This window comes from Emydura macquarii, unplaced genomic scaffold, assembly GCF_026122565.2.
Source record: "Emydura macquarii macquarii isolate MOO-44397 ecotype Brisbane River unplaced genomic scaffold, CSIRO-AGI_Emac_v2 contig_3470, whole genome shotgun sequence".
NCBI classification, from domain to species: Eukaryota; Metazoa; Chordata; order Testudines; family Chelidae; genus Emydura; species Emydura macquarii.
In genome coordinates, this window is record NW_027133607.1 from 7,280,043 (window position 1) to 7,295,847 (window position 15,805).

At 42.5% G+C, this 15,805-nt stretch overlaps 1 protein-coding gene across 3 annotated transcripts in view; it reads left to right on the forward strand.

Annotated features, from left to right (window-relative positions):
* The first annotated feature begins 2,176 nt into the window (after nucleotides 1–2,176).
* LRGUK (leucine rich repeats and guanylate kinase domain containing) overlaps nucleotides 2,177–15,805 on the forward strand; it is a 71,372-nt gene continuing 57,743 nt past the window's right edge. For all 3 annotated transcript variants that reach the window (XM_067534872.1, XM_067534874.1, XM_067534875.1), the window contains exons 1-6: nucleotides 2,177–2,496; nucleotides 3,954–4,061; nucleotides 4,823–4,904; nucleotides 6,230–6,330; nucleotides 8,208–8,289; nucleotides 12,823–12,947. In XM_067534872.1, coding sequence (XP_067390973.1) covers nucleotides 2,275–2,496; nucleotides 3,954–4,061; nucleotides 4,823–4,904; nucleotides 6,230–6,330; nucleotides 8,208–8,289; nucleotides 12,823–12,947 — 720 coding nt within the window. In that variant the 5' untranslated portion in view covers nucleotides 2,177–2,274. The remainder of the gene's footprint in view (nucleotides 2,497–3,953; nucleotides 4,062–4,822; nucleotides 4,905–6,229; nucleotides 6,331–8,207; nucleotides 8,290–12,822; nucleotides 12,948–15,805) is intronic.

The window sequence follows — 15,805 nt, forward strand, 5'->3', positions numbered from 1 at the left end:
TTTCCTCATCTGAAATGTTAAAATAAATAATTCTATTATGGTAGAAGCATGGAGATCCTAACCAAAATCAGGTTCCTTTTGTGGTAGATGCTATCACTCATACAAGACAGTCAGTCACTGACCTGATGAGCTTACAGTCTAAATAGACAAGACCAACAGAGGGTGGAAACAGAGGCAGAGAGATGAAGGGACTTAGCCAGAGTCATGCAGCCAGAAATGGAATCCTGATTTCCAGGCTAGGGCCCTGGCCATTGCATCACACTGCCTCTTCAGAAGTTCTAGACCTACCACCTCAAAGTTCATCCCCACGAGCAGCCTGGAATCCTTAATGGACACTCCATTTTAGTGTAGCCTTTCCACTATGATGTAGCCTCTCAGCTTGTCTTATAAATGTTCCATCTGCTGGGCTGTGAGTCAAATATATATAGATCCACCGGTAATGGACACACAGTTGTAAAAAGTGTGTCAGGTTTAATGCTGATAGACAGTAACGTCAAAGCTGATTGTGGGCACAAGATTTATTTACCCCATTTGCCAGGCTAAATCACAGTGAAGGAAATGTGAAAATAAATGTATTATACAGAAACTACGTTACTGGAAAAAACCCAATAAGTACATCTGGTAAAAACAAAAAATGGAAATTTCAAAAGTACCTTTTCTTCCACTTGTTTTCTCAACAGTTGCCTTCTCATTTTTCAAAAATGTCCAGGGAATGTTTGTTTGCAGTGTTGTTGTAGCCATGTTGGTCCCAGGATATTAGCGAGACAAGATCCATGAGGTAATATCATGTATTGGACCAACTTGTGTTGGTGAAAGAGACACATTTTGAGCTACTCAGAGCTCTTCAGAAGTTGGACCAATAAAAGATATTACCTCACCCACCTTGGGGCTCATGGAATTTTTGTTTTTGGAACTTATTTCCTGGTTTTGAAAGCTGTAATTTTTTTAAAATGACATTTTTAGGTTTTAAAATCCAAACATTTTCAAAGTGAACATTTTTGATGGGGGAGGGTGAACTACGACGTGACTAAGCTACCCAACTAGAGTTGTCAAAGCAACCTCTCCCCTCCTTCGGCCCCACCCCAAAACCAATAAGAGTTATGATGGCCTCGTGGTTAAAAGCTTGGCGTGGAATTAAGACCTTGGGCAAGTTGTTTAGATGTCAACTGTGTTTATTTTTCACCCTGTCCTGTTGCCAATGCTAGCTGGGATCCTCATTTTTGTAGGGTGACCAGATAGCAAGTATAAAAAATTGGGATGAGGTGTGTGTGTGTGTGCGTGCGTGCGTGCGTGCGCGCGTGCGGGGGGGGGGGGGAAGGGGTAGTAATAGGCGCCTATGTAAGAAAAAGCCCCAAATACTGGAACTGACCCTATAAAATCAGAACATCTGGGCATCCTACGAACTTTGTGACTTCCCGCCTGGGTAATCAGAAGCCCAGGGCTGAGATCCCTTTGTCTAAGGTTTGTCCCGTGTCTGATACTGAGACAAAACTGGACGTGACCTTGCCAGCGTGACCTGTGGGTGGGGTCACGCCGATGGGGCGGGGTCTCCCTGGTGTGGGCGGGGTCTCACCAGTGGGGGCGGGGTCATACTGTTCCAGGAAGCACCAGAACATCCTGTATACTGCGGGTATTGCAGTGTCCACCCTGGTGCCCGGCCTCCCTGTCCACTGGCTGCACAGCTGGGGATCCCCCACCTGGCCTGGCGCAGCCCAGACCCCAGCTCCCAGCAGGCAGGACGTGGCCCCCAGGCTGCCCAACGCAGCGAGAAGGGGACAGTCCTACACCAGCCGGGCTGGGGCGCTGGGTGGGATTTGCTGCCAGGCTGGGGCAGCCCAGGTGCCCAGGCTGGGCGAGACTAAGGAGTGGGTGGGGCAGGGCAACCTCAGCGGGGCTGAGAACTACAACTCCCAGCATGCAGTGCGGCCCCCCCCCCCCGCGGCTCGCTCCCCATGAGAACTACAACTCCCAGCATGCATTGTGCCCCTCCCTCAGCGGCTCGCTCCCGCTGAGAACTACATCTCCCAGCATGCATCGGTTCCCAACGGCTCTCCCTCGCGGTGGGAACTACATCTCCCAGCGTCGCCCTGCCCCCTCATTCCCAGGAGCCGCTCCCCCGCCCCCACCCACAACCCGGCTCCCCGTTGCTGGGGCAACGGGCTGGTAAACAAGATGGCGGCAGCCTGGTCCCTGCCGGCGGGTAGCCGAGTCTGAAGCACCCGCACACTCGCCCGCCCCGCCCCCCTCCTGCTCCCGTCAGCCCCGCTGCTCCCCATGGCCGAGCGGGGGGGCGAGGAGGAGGAGGGCACGGGGGAGCCGCCCCCTTCCCCCGCCCCGCTCCTCGGCCGGGTCCCCCCGGGACCGGCGCCGCCTGGGGACGGGCCCCGCCTCGGGCCTTCCCAGCTCAGGCGCTGCTACGCGGAGCCGCAGCCGGAGCCGCAGGCGGGGCAGGAGGACTCGGACTCGGAGCCGGACCCGGAGCCGCAGCCCATGGAGGTTCAGCTCGGTCCCCTCCCCTCCCCTGCCCGCCGATGACGGGGGCACTCCCGGTCCCGGGCTGCGGGGGCTGGGGACGCCCGCGCCGCGCCCTGCCCCAGGCTCGCCCGGGCGGCGGGGGCAGCCCTGTGCACACAGCGGGGCCGCTCGGGCGGGGCGGGGCGGATCCTGCCGCGGGCTGGCACTGACTGCCCGGGTCTGATCCCGAGTGCCCACCCCCCCCCCCGTGTCTGTGTCAGACAGACGGATGGACACGGGCTGAGTGGACACGGGGGACCAGCTGGCGGGTGTGACACAGCTGGGTGGGGCTGGCCGGTGATGGGCGCCTATATAAGACAAACCCCCAACATCGGGACTGTCCCTATGCAATGGGGACAGCTGGTTTACCCTTCGGGGGAGCCTGAGTTTATTACCCTGCCCGCCCCCCCCCCCATTGCTTCCATCAATGGGAGCTGGTGTGTTTTCTTCTTCTGCACCCTACGGGCTCCCTGCCAGAAAGGGGCAGGAGTCAGGCTGGCCTGGGAATTGCGGCTGGACAGCAAAGGCACCTGTCAGCGTGGCTGTGTGCAGCGCCTGTGCCCACCTTCCCTGGAAGGGGGTGGATTTGTTCAGTTTCATCTCTCTGTCTCTAATCTGCCCAGCCCCAAGGCATTATCACCTCATGTTTTTAATCATGTCTTAAATATCTCTGAAGCAGCAGCCACTATAGTGTCTCTGAAGCTCCAGTTGCTGCAGTAGGTGCTAGGATTTGCATTATTGCTCTTTGATAAATTATTTATCTTGGTCCCTAGATTTGAGATCATTGTGTGGCTTCTCCGGGCTCATAGGAATTCCACAAATCATTGGCTTATTTTCTCATTAAACCTGTGCACTGGTTCACTAGTGCCATCTGTTAACCATCTTCTTTGGCAGAGGACTGGTTTTGTGACGAGGATTTCACATCACTCAGGCAAAAAAAATTTTAAAGGGCCATTGATTCTCTAAATGTGTTAATTTTTTAGTACCCAGCCTGAGATATTTTAAGACTGATCTGCAGAGGAGCTGAGCATTCATGACCCGGTTGAAGTCAAAGGGAGATGCATGCGCTCAGCGCTTCTGCAAATCAAGCCCTTTCTGCATCTGAAATGTGAGCTACAGAAAACTAAATGCCCCCTTTTGAAAATGTTGACTTCAGCCATTTCTATTGCTAATATGAGAGTTTGCAGCTAGCATCCAGCATGTTCCTATCTGTTAATTGTGAATGCTAAAGTTATATCCAATAATATTTTGTTTCTCTGGTTGTATAATGCTGCTGCAAATGGTGCTACAACAGGGAGATGAGGCTAGCACTAAAGCCTGTGTTCTGTTCTGGCTTACATCCCATGCAATCCTCATGACTTCAGTAGGACTGAATAGTGTAGAATTTGGTCTCTGAAGTCTACCTCTAATAATGCCTCTGTCCTTCTGGTGTTTTGCAGGAGCATTTTGATGGGGTACTGGATGAAGAAACTGTGGCTGAGGCCCTGCACAAACTGGGGCATTCAGCCTCTGGCACCAAATTTGTTTACCTTAATCTGTCACTTTCAGTGAGTACAAGCAAAGAACAAACATCTTGCAGTAGAGCCAGCATTGTGATGTGGTTCTCTGCTCACAAGTGGCACCATAACCTGAGTTTCACTCTTAACAGAAGGTGGCCAGCTTGGCAAGTTATGTCCTCGTTTTCAAGAGTCAGGGGCAACCTTTTCACCTCCTGTAGTTGTCACTTTGGTGCCTGTATGTGGGGACCTTTGTAGGAAGGCTGTGACTTCACTCCTCCTGGATCAATATCAGTCCCTCTTTGTCTCCCACTAGGGACAGCTGTAGCTGTGGGTGGCAGGGATTCCTCTTTACTCTGTCTCCAGGGTAACTTCCTACTCTTGTTCTGCTCAGTCAGAGCAGAGGACAAGGGGGAGGTGATAATCCCCTCGGAATACCGCCTTTAACATCACTCTGGTGGGAGGCAATTGCTGCCGTCAAAGAAGATTAGCAGAGTTGAACCCAGTTAAAGGTGGCTCGCCACAGATACCTCCTGTATGCAGCCTGATGTTGTGGCATTTCCCCTGGATGCAGCTGTCTCTCATGACTGCATTTCTTTTTCTGCTTTGACGTTTTTCCCCATTTGTGTCTGGTTTGGGTGTGAATAGACCTTGTTCTATGTAGCAATATTCTGTTGGGCACAGATCCCAGCATCTAATGGGAGGGAGCTGTGGGTGTCTCATCAACACGTCCTTCTACCATATGTCTCCTGAGAAAGCAGAGCATGGTCACACAGCGAGTTATTAAAGCTCCTTTACTTTTATTTTTCCAGGGGCGTAATTTAAGTGACATTAGCATTCTCTCCAGATACATTCACCTAGAGAAGTTGGAGCTTTCAAACAATAAAATTAATGGTATGTAGTAAGTACTCCAGTAAACTCTTGGGTTGTAAAATCAGTTAAGATGAAAAATGCAGTGTTCCATGTAGTTTTAATATCATGAAACCCAGTCTACACATTAATGGCACTACTAAACCAACTCTATAGAGTGATACAATAGCTGGGTCTCCTTGAGAATGATATACTGATGGTATTCATACAGTGCTAGACAATGTGAAAGTAAAGATTATTGTCCAGTTTATTATTTGGTCATAAAGTGCAAACAACCATATTAGTGCAAGGTTAAGGTTGAGATTTTACACATGCAACCGTCGGAGCATATAAAGTTATATCTGTGACAACTATTCCAGTCTTGGGGCTTCTCTTCAGCAAAGATTTCCAGCTGGGGTTTTGCATGCTGCTTTTATGATGATCGCAGTTGGGGAGTATGATGAGACCCACCAAACTCACAATAAAGCCTCATGTCATTTTATTCTGTGTTTGCATAGCACCTAGCACAAGGGGGTCCTGGTTAATGCCTAAGACTTTTATGCACTACAGTAATAATAATAATAATAAGTAATAAGTAAGGGCTGCACGGTAATCTGCTGTTTCTTGTAGCCTCTGCCTTAGTGCTTATATACTTGGAGAGCTGGAGACCCACAATATCAGTGCATCTCTGTGACTGTCGAAACATCCCTGTGCCCATTTTAATTTCTTCCAAGTTGCGTATCAAGTAGATGCCTGGACTGAACAGGGCCCTCCCCCCAAGCGATAATTGCTCCTTCCTTGAATAGCGACCCTTGTAAGATTATGCCTTTTATGAAATAGTTACTAAGATCTAAATTCAGCAAAAAGAAAAGCGCGCGCTCTCTGCCATTTTGCATATAACTCTTAAAATTGGTTTGAGTGCTGCTGTGTGGAAGATAGATAGCTTGATTTGTGACTGATCTAAAGGTAAATTTCAGTTGTGTCTGAGACGAAGGAGCCTACGTCACATTTGAAAATGGGCTTTAGTCTCCTAAATCACTAAGGCTTTTTTTTTTTTGGAAAATTTTACCTTTATGTAATAAAATTAAATTAGGAAGATAGAAAATGAAACCAATTTTAAATAATGGAGATTTGATTTAGGAATTGCTCATTCATCTCTGTCTTGAGATTTCACACGCTATCTCTTGTGTAGGAAGAGGTGCTAATATATTGAAATACTGTGTGTTAAGCCTCACTCTATATCTTGCATGGTCCAAAATTGATTTTTTGTTGCTAGCGAGTGTAATTACCATATTAAATTATGACCCTATAGTCTGTGTATTTCCCTATGTATTATTTTACTTCATTTTATGTATTTTCCTTTGTCATAGATCTGTCTTGTATCAGTAACATGCCTTACTTACTGGAACTTGTTGCTTCCAATAATGAACTGACTACTTACTTTGATTTCAAGCCACCTAAAAATCTCAAGGTAAATTGTGAAAAGTGGTTTATGTTAGGTTTGAATTCAAAGAGACCTTTGTAATTTAGATTCTGTAGTAGGTCAGGCAAAGAGATCAAACTTCCTCTGTCCCCCATACTTCTATCTTATTCTGGTTGCCATTTAAAAAAAATTAATTGTTGCCCTTTTTATTTGGTTTCACATTTCTGAACCTCAAACGTTCTGGGAATTACATTTTATGCAATTTGTTGTACTGGTTAAAATTCTGCCAAATGAATCAAATCTTGAATGGAATCAATTCCCATCTTTCAGATTGATTGACTGGTACCAACCATAGAATCATAGGACTGGAAGGGACTCTTCTAGTCCAGTCCCTTGTACTCAAGGCAGGACAAAGCATTATCAAGGCCATCCCTGACAGGTGTCTGTCTAATCTCTAATGATGGAGATTCCACAACCTCTGTAGGAAATTTATTCCACTGCTTAGCTACCCTGACAGTTAGGAAGTTTTTCCTAATGTCCAACCTAAACTGCCCTTGCTGCAATTTAAGCCTATTGCCTCTTTTTCTGTCCTCAGAGGTTAATGGGAACAATTTTTCTCCCTTCTCCTTGTAACAACCTTTTAGGTACTTGAAAACTGTTATCATGGCCTCTCTCAATCTTCTCTTCTCCAGACTAAACAAACTCAATTTTTTAAATCTTCACTTATAGATCATGTTTTCTAGATCTTTAAGCATTGTTATTGCTCTTCTCTGGACTTTCTCCAATTTGTCCACCTCTTTCCTGAAATGCGGTGCCCAGAACTGCATACAATACTCCAGTTGAGGCCTAATCAGTGCAGAGTAGAGCAGAAGAATTACTTCTTATATCTTGCTTACAATACTCCTGCTAATACATCCCAGAATGATGTATGCTTTTTTTACACTGTTGACTCATATTTAGCTTGTGATTCACTGTGGCCCCCCCCCCTATCCCTTTCCACAGTACTCCTTCCTAGGCAAGTCCTTTCCCATTTTGTATGTGTGTGACTGATCGTTGCTTCCTAAGTGAAGTATTTTGTATTTATCCTTATTGAATTTCATCCTCTTTACTTCAGATCATTTCTCCAGTTTGTCCAGCTCATTTTGAATTTTCATCCTATCTTCCAAAGCACTTCCAACCCCTCCCAGCTTGGTATTGGCCACAAGCTTTAGAAGTGTACTCTTTATGCCATTATCTAAATCATTGATGAAGATGTTGAACAGAACTGGACCCAGAACTGATCCCTGTGGGACCCCATTTGATATGCCCTTTCAGCTTAACTGTGAACCACTGATAACTACTTTCTGGGAATGGTTTACCAACCAGTTATGCACCCACCTTATAGTAGTTCCATCTAGGTTGTATTTCCCTAGTTTATTTATGAAAAGGTCATCGGAGACAGTATCAAAAGCCTTACTTTAAGTCAAGATATGCCACATCTACTGCTTTCCCCCATCCACAAGCCTTGTTACCCTTCAGTACTGCGAAAGATAATCTAAAGTATAGGCATGTACTGTTCCACTTTCTCTGCTGCTGTTTTGAGATAGTCCACTATGGGTTGCGAAGATCTAGATACTGTTTTGAAAAACTACCACTACGGATTTCTCTGCTTTCTGCACCAGATCGCTAATCTTTATGCATCATTGCCAGGAGCATTAACAATGTCTGTAGAAGGAACACACGGTAGTTAAGGAAGCTTCCAAAACTTAGCTATGTATCTCATAAAAACCCTTTTGTTTATATCTCACCACATATTAATATGAATGGCCCTTTTATTTCAGCTACACACCCCACCACCAGTTTAATGGAAAAGCTAGTTAGTTTCATAGGGCAGCTGAAAGTGCTGAAGGAAGGAAAGCAACTTCATGTGTTCTTTTTCTCTTCAGGAGGTGGATTTTTCATACAACCAAATATCTGAAATGCGAGATCTCTCCGCATACCAGTCACTTGCTAAACTCACACTGGACCGTATCCTTTGTTGAAACCACAACAGGAGATGGTGTTTTGTTCTTGTTTGTTCTTGTTTTGTGAAGGGCTGTTCATTCTGAATAGCTGCCCACCTTCACTGTGTAGCTTTACTCAATCATACAATTCTGCCTTGAAAATCAAAGTGAAATAGTTTTTAATCTAATGATGAAATTGATTTTAGCTAAGTAAAATATTAATATTTATAAAGGCAGGGTGGGCGGGAGTGTTTGTTAAGATCAAATTCTCTACTCCTGTCAAGGGAAAACAAAAAACCTTCATGCCCTGAAAAGATAAGAAAGCTGTGAGTCATACTCCCTAGATGTGGCAAAGATGATAAACAAATGCTCACTGCAGCATTGGGATATGAAGTGTGATGGCTGGAGTTTACTTTAACTCTTTTGTGCCCAGATTCAGAATTTCCCTTAGCTATAAGTGAGAAACCAGGAGAGGAAGACAGGGGTGAATCTCTCTAAAATTATCTATTCTGTCATTCCCCCTGAAGCTCTGGTACGCTGTTAGGGCAGGATATTGGGCTACATGGACCATTGTATGACCCAATCTGATTGTTCGTATGTTGTACTCCTGTTAAAGAATGAATTTAATGTTAATATGAATAATAAATAATGGGCCTAGGAGCCTCTTGTATTAATTTAGATGTAATATATGAGCTAAAGATGTTAACATAACCTAGTCACTATCCAACATTAAATAGTCTTAAACAAGGTCCGAGGTTTTGTATAGAGAGACATCAGCCTGCTTAATACCATGGCAAACATACTGTTAACAATCCTTTGAACTTTAGAAGGAAAAACAGTTAACACATTTGAAATGTAAAATATTAAATAAGGCTTTCATTTTAACATTATCCCTTATTCCCTTTCACTGGAGAGAGCTTTTAAAAGAAAAAAAAAAAACCTTGTTTGACAGTTGCTCAGATAGATGGTAATTAACTATCCTTTTGGGGAAGAGAGATCGTTGGTTGAGATGGACTAGAGCTGCTGCTGCTGCTGTTGTTAAAGTCCAATCCTGTTTCATCCCAGGTGATGGCTGGGATTCAACGGGAGCTATTGTGACATTTTATAAAATGTCACATACTTGTTACAATTGAGCTAATAAAACGGGTAAATTTGTGGGCCCAATTATCACAAGAAGCCCCACTCCTGGACCATGACTCCATTGTGCTAGGTGCTGGACAAACACCAAACAAAAATACAGTCCCTGCCCCAAGGAGCTTACAATCCAAGTATAAGACAAGAGACAACAGATGGATGCTGACAGATGGGGAGCACAAGGAAACAGACAGCGGTGGTCACCATGATTGGAATTGATCTCGGCACACCAATGGCTTACCAGTTGTCAAGATTTAGTAGGCATCACAGCAAAAGAGAGTTAATGGCAGGAAGTTTCCACTTTTAGCGTTAAAGGGGGTTAAGCGTGTACATAGATTTAATTTGATTGAAAATCAGCTTGGTGACAGGTGAGCTGCTTTAATTGGAAAAACATTCTGCTGAGTATCCTGAAAAGTAGCTAGAATGGACTGATTTTCAGGCTCCCGCAGAATCCGTGAAAGTTAAGGCCGTTAAATGTCAGTGTATGAGACCGTGCTTCTCTGCGTGGTAAGACTGTATGCGGTGCAAGCTGTTCTCAGAAACACCTTTCAGTCTGTGAGTCTGCTGCCCAGGTTGTGGGGTAGTGATCACCATTCTGATGGAGGTCTGATAAGGATGTTTTAGATACTTAGGTTTCTCCACTTTCTGCTTTTCCAAAGCACTTGCTGTGCGGAGCTGCCCTTATTCCCTCTAAAGGCTCTCCTACACTTTTCTAAGGCTTTGTCAATACTTGCATCAGCATCACTATGTTGGTCAGGAGTGTGAAAAATCTATACCCTTGACTGAAATAGCTATGCTGACAAAAACTCCAGTATAAACACAGCTGTACTGACAGAAGAGTGCTTCTTTCTGCTTAGCTACTGGCATTTGGAGAGTGGTGTTCCTACATTTACACGAGGGGGCTATACTGCCATAGCCATGTCAGCATGGAGTCTGTAGTGAAGAAGACACAGTCTAAGCTAGTGCTCTGAGTGGTTCTCTTGCATTCCCATGTAAGCTTATAAATACTTACTAAGGTTTAAGAACCAATTTTCTCCTGCCTTGTAAATGGCATCCTCATCCTTTGTTCCAGGAGAAGGAGAGGATTTCAGGCTGTATTATTTTGGTTCTTTGTCCTTTATTACTGAAGGATGTTATTTCAGCATCCTTTTTTCTCACAGGGACAGTTAGCTCATTCACAGGCTGTTCAGATTACATTATTGACAAGATTCACAAGGTGTACAGATGACACGATTCTTGTTGGAGAATGGCACTGAGACATAATCCCTTTTGCATTTCAAATTTCCTATTGCAAAAGCAAAAAATAATGTGACAAATAAAAAAGGGTGAAGGGTTGTTTATCACTGATTGGAATAGGAATAAGGACTTTTCATTTGCTTTGAATGCAGCAGTTCAATATCTTTATTTGATCCATTTGATTTGTTGCCAGCATTATGGGCAGAACAACCGTGACATGCATGGGAGTGCATCAGGACCATTTGAAATTCAGAACATGAATGCAGAGTTTATAATGCAACATGGCACCATTCCTAACTTGTGTCAAGCAAAACTCACAGAAGACATGGCAGCCAAAACAAGCTGTTCTTTATAATCTACAAATGAAACAACATTTCTTAAATATCTTACAGTGGTGAAAGTGTTTGGAATGCATTTCTTAGCAGATAGTAACTAAGCATCTCTTACCATATTTCAGTGAGCTATGATGCAGATGGTAAGGTCATTACAAGCTTTCTTGACAGTTGCATACACAAACACACCTGATATGATTATAAATTAATCTTCTTGGAAGAAATTGTCTAAAACAGAAAGGAATACAGTTTACCAAGCCACCTGACCAAGCCGTTGTAATGGGTCACTAAGTCTCTAAAATCAGTTGTTAGTGGTAACTTATTTGCTGCATCTTATTGGTGTGCTTGCCTTTTATTTTACATTGGTATACCTCTTGGAAACTAATAGGCTGGTGTTGTATTTACTGGCAATTAATGATTGATTGATATTGGTCATAGTGGAACCAATCATATGCCTGAAGTTTTGCCATAGACTTCAATAGAAACAGATTTTGTCTAAAAATCACTGTCTAACTACCAAGTATGGTATAGTATACTTAATTCTGCCTCAGCACAGGAAGATGGACTAGATGACCTCTTGAGGTCCCTTCCAGCCCCTATATCTATGATTCTGTTATGGTCTGAGTGCCCTTTTCAGAACATGTCAAGCAGCCTAGTATAGGCCCTATAACATTAGAGATCTACAGTAAGAAAATGATAGATGCTAGTAGGTAGGAATCTAGGCTAGAGCATGGTGTTGGGGTTCAGTTATAGTTTGACACCGTTAGTGCAGATTGGGCCAAACCATGTTAGGGCATGTGTGGCAAAATCTGGTCAACCCTTGGTCATTCAACACGACACACAGTCAGCCTATGGAACTTACCCTTGTAGGATAAATGCAGCATCCTAGTTGCATTTGATTAGAATTTATGGTATGGTTCTTTCTGGAAAAAAAAATCTGATCACTTGTCTACGGGCAGCTAAGATTTGAAATGTGGTTGGCTATGTTACAAACAACTTTGTTGTCCCAGTTTTTGGGCTGTGATATATAAATTGAAATGAAATATTGTTGCCCCTGTGAGCGTGTAAAGGCATCTCTCTCTGCATCCGGCTTGTTCTACTTTGGAGTATTGTGGCAGGGTTTCTTCTTTATATTCTCTTGTTTTTAATGTGTCTGATGCCAATTTGGTCTTATATGGTATGTTTAGTTTTGACTTTGCTGTCCTTTAAATTAAAATGACACAGCCACCATCACTTGAACACAAAGTCAATACTGAGACTGTAATAACTTACTCGAGATACAAGTAAAATTTGTAATATCTAAATAATATCATAGATAACAGCCATTATAATTATTTATGGTTATGCTTTATGGTCTATGCAGTAATGCTTTGGGGTCTCATTGGGCTAGGTGCTACACAAACATATCGTAAAATATGGTCCCTGCCGCAAAGAATTTACAGTCTTGAGCCCTGTTCCTGCAACTGACTGGACATGGGTGCAGTCCCATTGACCACAGTGGAGCGCCCAACAGGTGTAAAGAACTGCCCACATGCATGCAATTGCAGATTTGGGGCGTGGGGCTGAGAGACAAGATGTAACTGGTGTTTGAAACAAATAGGTTACAGGGGAAGGAAGAAGACAGGGCATTAATAAAGTGTGTGTGTGTGTGTGTGTGTGTGTGTGTGTGTGTGTGTGTGTGTGTGTGTGTGTGTGTGTGTGTGTGTGTGTGTGTGTGTGTGTGTGTGTGTGTGTGTGTGTGTGTGTGTGTGTGTGTGTGTGTGAGAGAGAGAGAGAGAGCTGCTAACTTAGTTCTAAATATTGCTAAGATTTTTTTGTATGTGATTATTTTCCTTAAATGCAACACTGATGCATAGATAATAATATAGAGGATATCAAAGGGCTAGAGAAGTGCCATAGTCTGACTTATCTTAGCCTGGCACACAACAGGATCACTACAGTCAGTGGTCTGAAAAACTTACCTATCAAAACACTCTGTCTGGTAAGTGATGAGTTAATTTTTTTTAAATAAAGGCTTTCTTTTTTAAATCACCCAAATCAGCTCCTTAAGAAATGTATTTGTGGTAAGTAGGCTGGTTTCCATAGGTCTGTTTATAGTGGACACTAGTAAACTTTGGTTAAAATTTTGCTTTCATACTGCTATGTACTGTTTTAGTAACTTCATATCTCATTTTCTCTTTGGTAACCCTTTTAGAAGTTAAAAATATGAACAATGTGTAGGCCCTAAATTTAGGGTTTGTCCAACTTTACTTTGAAAGAATCAGATGTGTATAGAAAAAAATGATGAATTTAAAAAATTGAAAACAGTGATGTCTTGAAATAGACATTCCCTTGCAAAATTGTTTTGGTTTGCAGTAGCACTGTGCTAGGGAATGAGGTGTGAAAGAGAAACTGACCAGCCGACCTTCATTTTCCAGGATGAGTGAAATTCAGTAAGTTAATAGTATCAGTTATAAAAGGAAACTTTTATTTTGAGGCTCTTGCAGTAAAAATGGCAGCTTGGTCCAGTGAATAAGTCATGGGCCCTATTTCAGGATATCTTGGTTCTGTTCCTGGCTCTGCCACTGACACTGTATGTGGTTCACTTACATCAGTGTGCCTTTGTGTCTGTTTCCCCATCTGTAAAATGGGGATAATACCGACCCTTATTTGTAAAGCCCTTTCAGATCCTTGACTGAAAAGTACTATGTAAATGCTAAGTAGTAATATCTATAAGTGGTGTTAGAAACATAGGTAAGACTATTTTAAAATATGAGCTGGCAGTGTGCTTTTAAGTTGTTGTAAAAGCACAAAATACATTACTCCACTTCTTCATTTAATTTTCTTTGTAATTATGATCTTAAAAATATGGAATTGATATCTTCAAGAACTTGAATCTGAAAACACATATGTACATGCTTAAATTTACATTAGTAGCAAGTAAATACATGTGTGTGTCATGTAAAGTGAGTTCTTTATTTTTCTGTCCTTAATTTTTCATTTGTTTTTCTGTGCTAAAGTACAAAATGCCAGTGTAGTATAGAAAATAATAGTTAAATCCTACCTAAATCAAATGCAGTTGTTCCTTGCATTTCTTTAACTGATTATCTTATTTTAATATTTACTTTAATATCTTATTTAATATTTAAAATATGTTCATTTTTAACAGTGAACAAAGTAATGAGCACTCTTGTATTACAGACAGACATTATTTGCTAACCCCTTGTGCCAATGAAACTGGAGCTCTGGCTCTTAGTGGAAGTAGAAAAGATTGATTCAGATTGGGAAAAAATCCTATATTAAAAAAACTGGAATGAATTCTAAACTTGTTGAAAACTAAATTTTTAGGGAGATCTCTGTTCTCTTTATATAGTGTAAAAATACTTATTCATCCTTTTCATTCTTTAAGTAGGAACAGAACAAGTCACCTAACTTCTCTGTTTCTGTTTCCCTGTCTGTAAAAGGGGCTATTAATACTTAAAACTAATTAGTTGTGTTTTAAAAATGTTTTGAAGGTGAGAACTGCTATGAAACTGCGAAGGACCATGCTTTGTATTTTTGGACTTTCCATGTGGCTGTGATTGCTCACATAAAGACTTCTCTTTTTTTCTTTAATCAGCAAAGTAGATAATCACATAAAATGATGTATATAGTGAAATTTCAATGTAGTGTTTTCTTTTACAAATTCAATTAAGATGCAAATAGACTGTACAGGGCAGAAAAGGGTTATTTTTTCTCATTGATTCAGCTTTCTATCCTATTCCCCCTTGAGGTCTTTAGGATAGAAAATATAAAGGTCTCAAGTTCAGAAGAAAGAGCATCAGTAATTGTAAATACTGCTTAGATATGCCAAAGGGCCCATATTCTGCTCTTGTTTGCAAAAAATAATGAGTGGTGCAGTAATGAACCGGATGCTGACCAAGTTTATACTTTCCAAAAGAGGATTCCCACACAAATCCCTTTTGCACACAGAATTTTGTGTGGACCACTTGCACAGCACTTTCCAGCAACAACTCTTAGCTGTACCTTATTGAACAGAAGTCTCATGAGGAAGAGGAAAGGAAGAGATAGCCTCCTCACTATTAATAGCCTGATCAAAGATTTACAAGTCACAAAAAATGTCAAGGGCAGACAACCGGATCAACATTGCAATCTACTGATTTATTTATTTCTCTAGTTCCTAAATATTTATTAATAGAATGTGAAGTTCCCAAACGGCTTTCAGCACAAAGTGACACTGGTGGAAGGAGATACGTAGCTTTGAAGGTTATGGTTCCAGATTGCATCAGGTTGAGAGCCCACCTGGGTAGATACAGTAATTAAGGCCCAAGATTAACACACAAACTAGCATGCTACACCATGCTAGGAGTTGTAATAGGGATGGCTGTATGCTTTAAGGAGCTCTAAGAAATTAAACTACTTGGAACCTAGTCAGAAAATGAGACCTTCCCATCTGGTTCCTCTTCTGGAGAAAGGGGAATCAGACTTTGTGTGGCGTACAATGAAAAGCTTATTTAGGGGGCCCCAAAAGCACTGGGCATTCCCAACTACCAGATTCTGACATGCTGCCTTACAATAATTTCAGTGGGTATTCATGGAATAAAATGCTAACCAAACTAGAGGTTTCCTGAGGTTAACACCCAGTGAGGTGAATAGGGTAAGCTGCCACATCATGGAGCTATTGTTTCAGGCTGCCTGCAGACTCAGGAAATAACGTTGTGTTGGTTCAATTTACATTTTGATCTTTTTGCAGCCGTATAGCTTACAAACATAATTTTTAATGGATGAAAGCTTGGCTTCTGGGGCACACGTCTACAATGGTGAAAGGATTCTGTAGCCACTTCCATGGCTATGAAATTG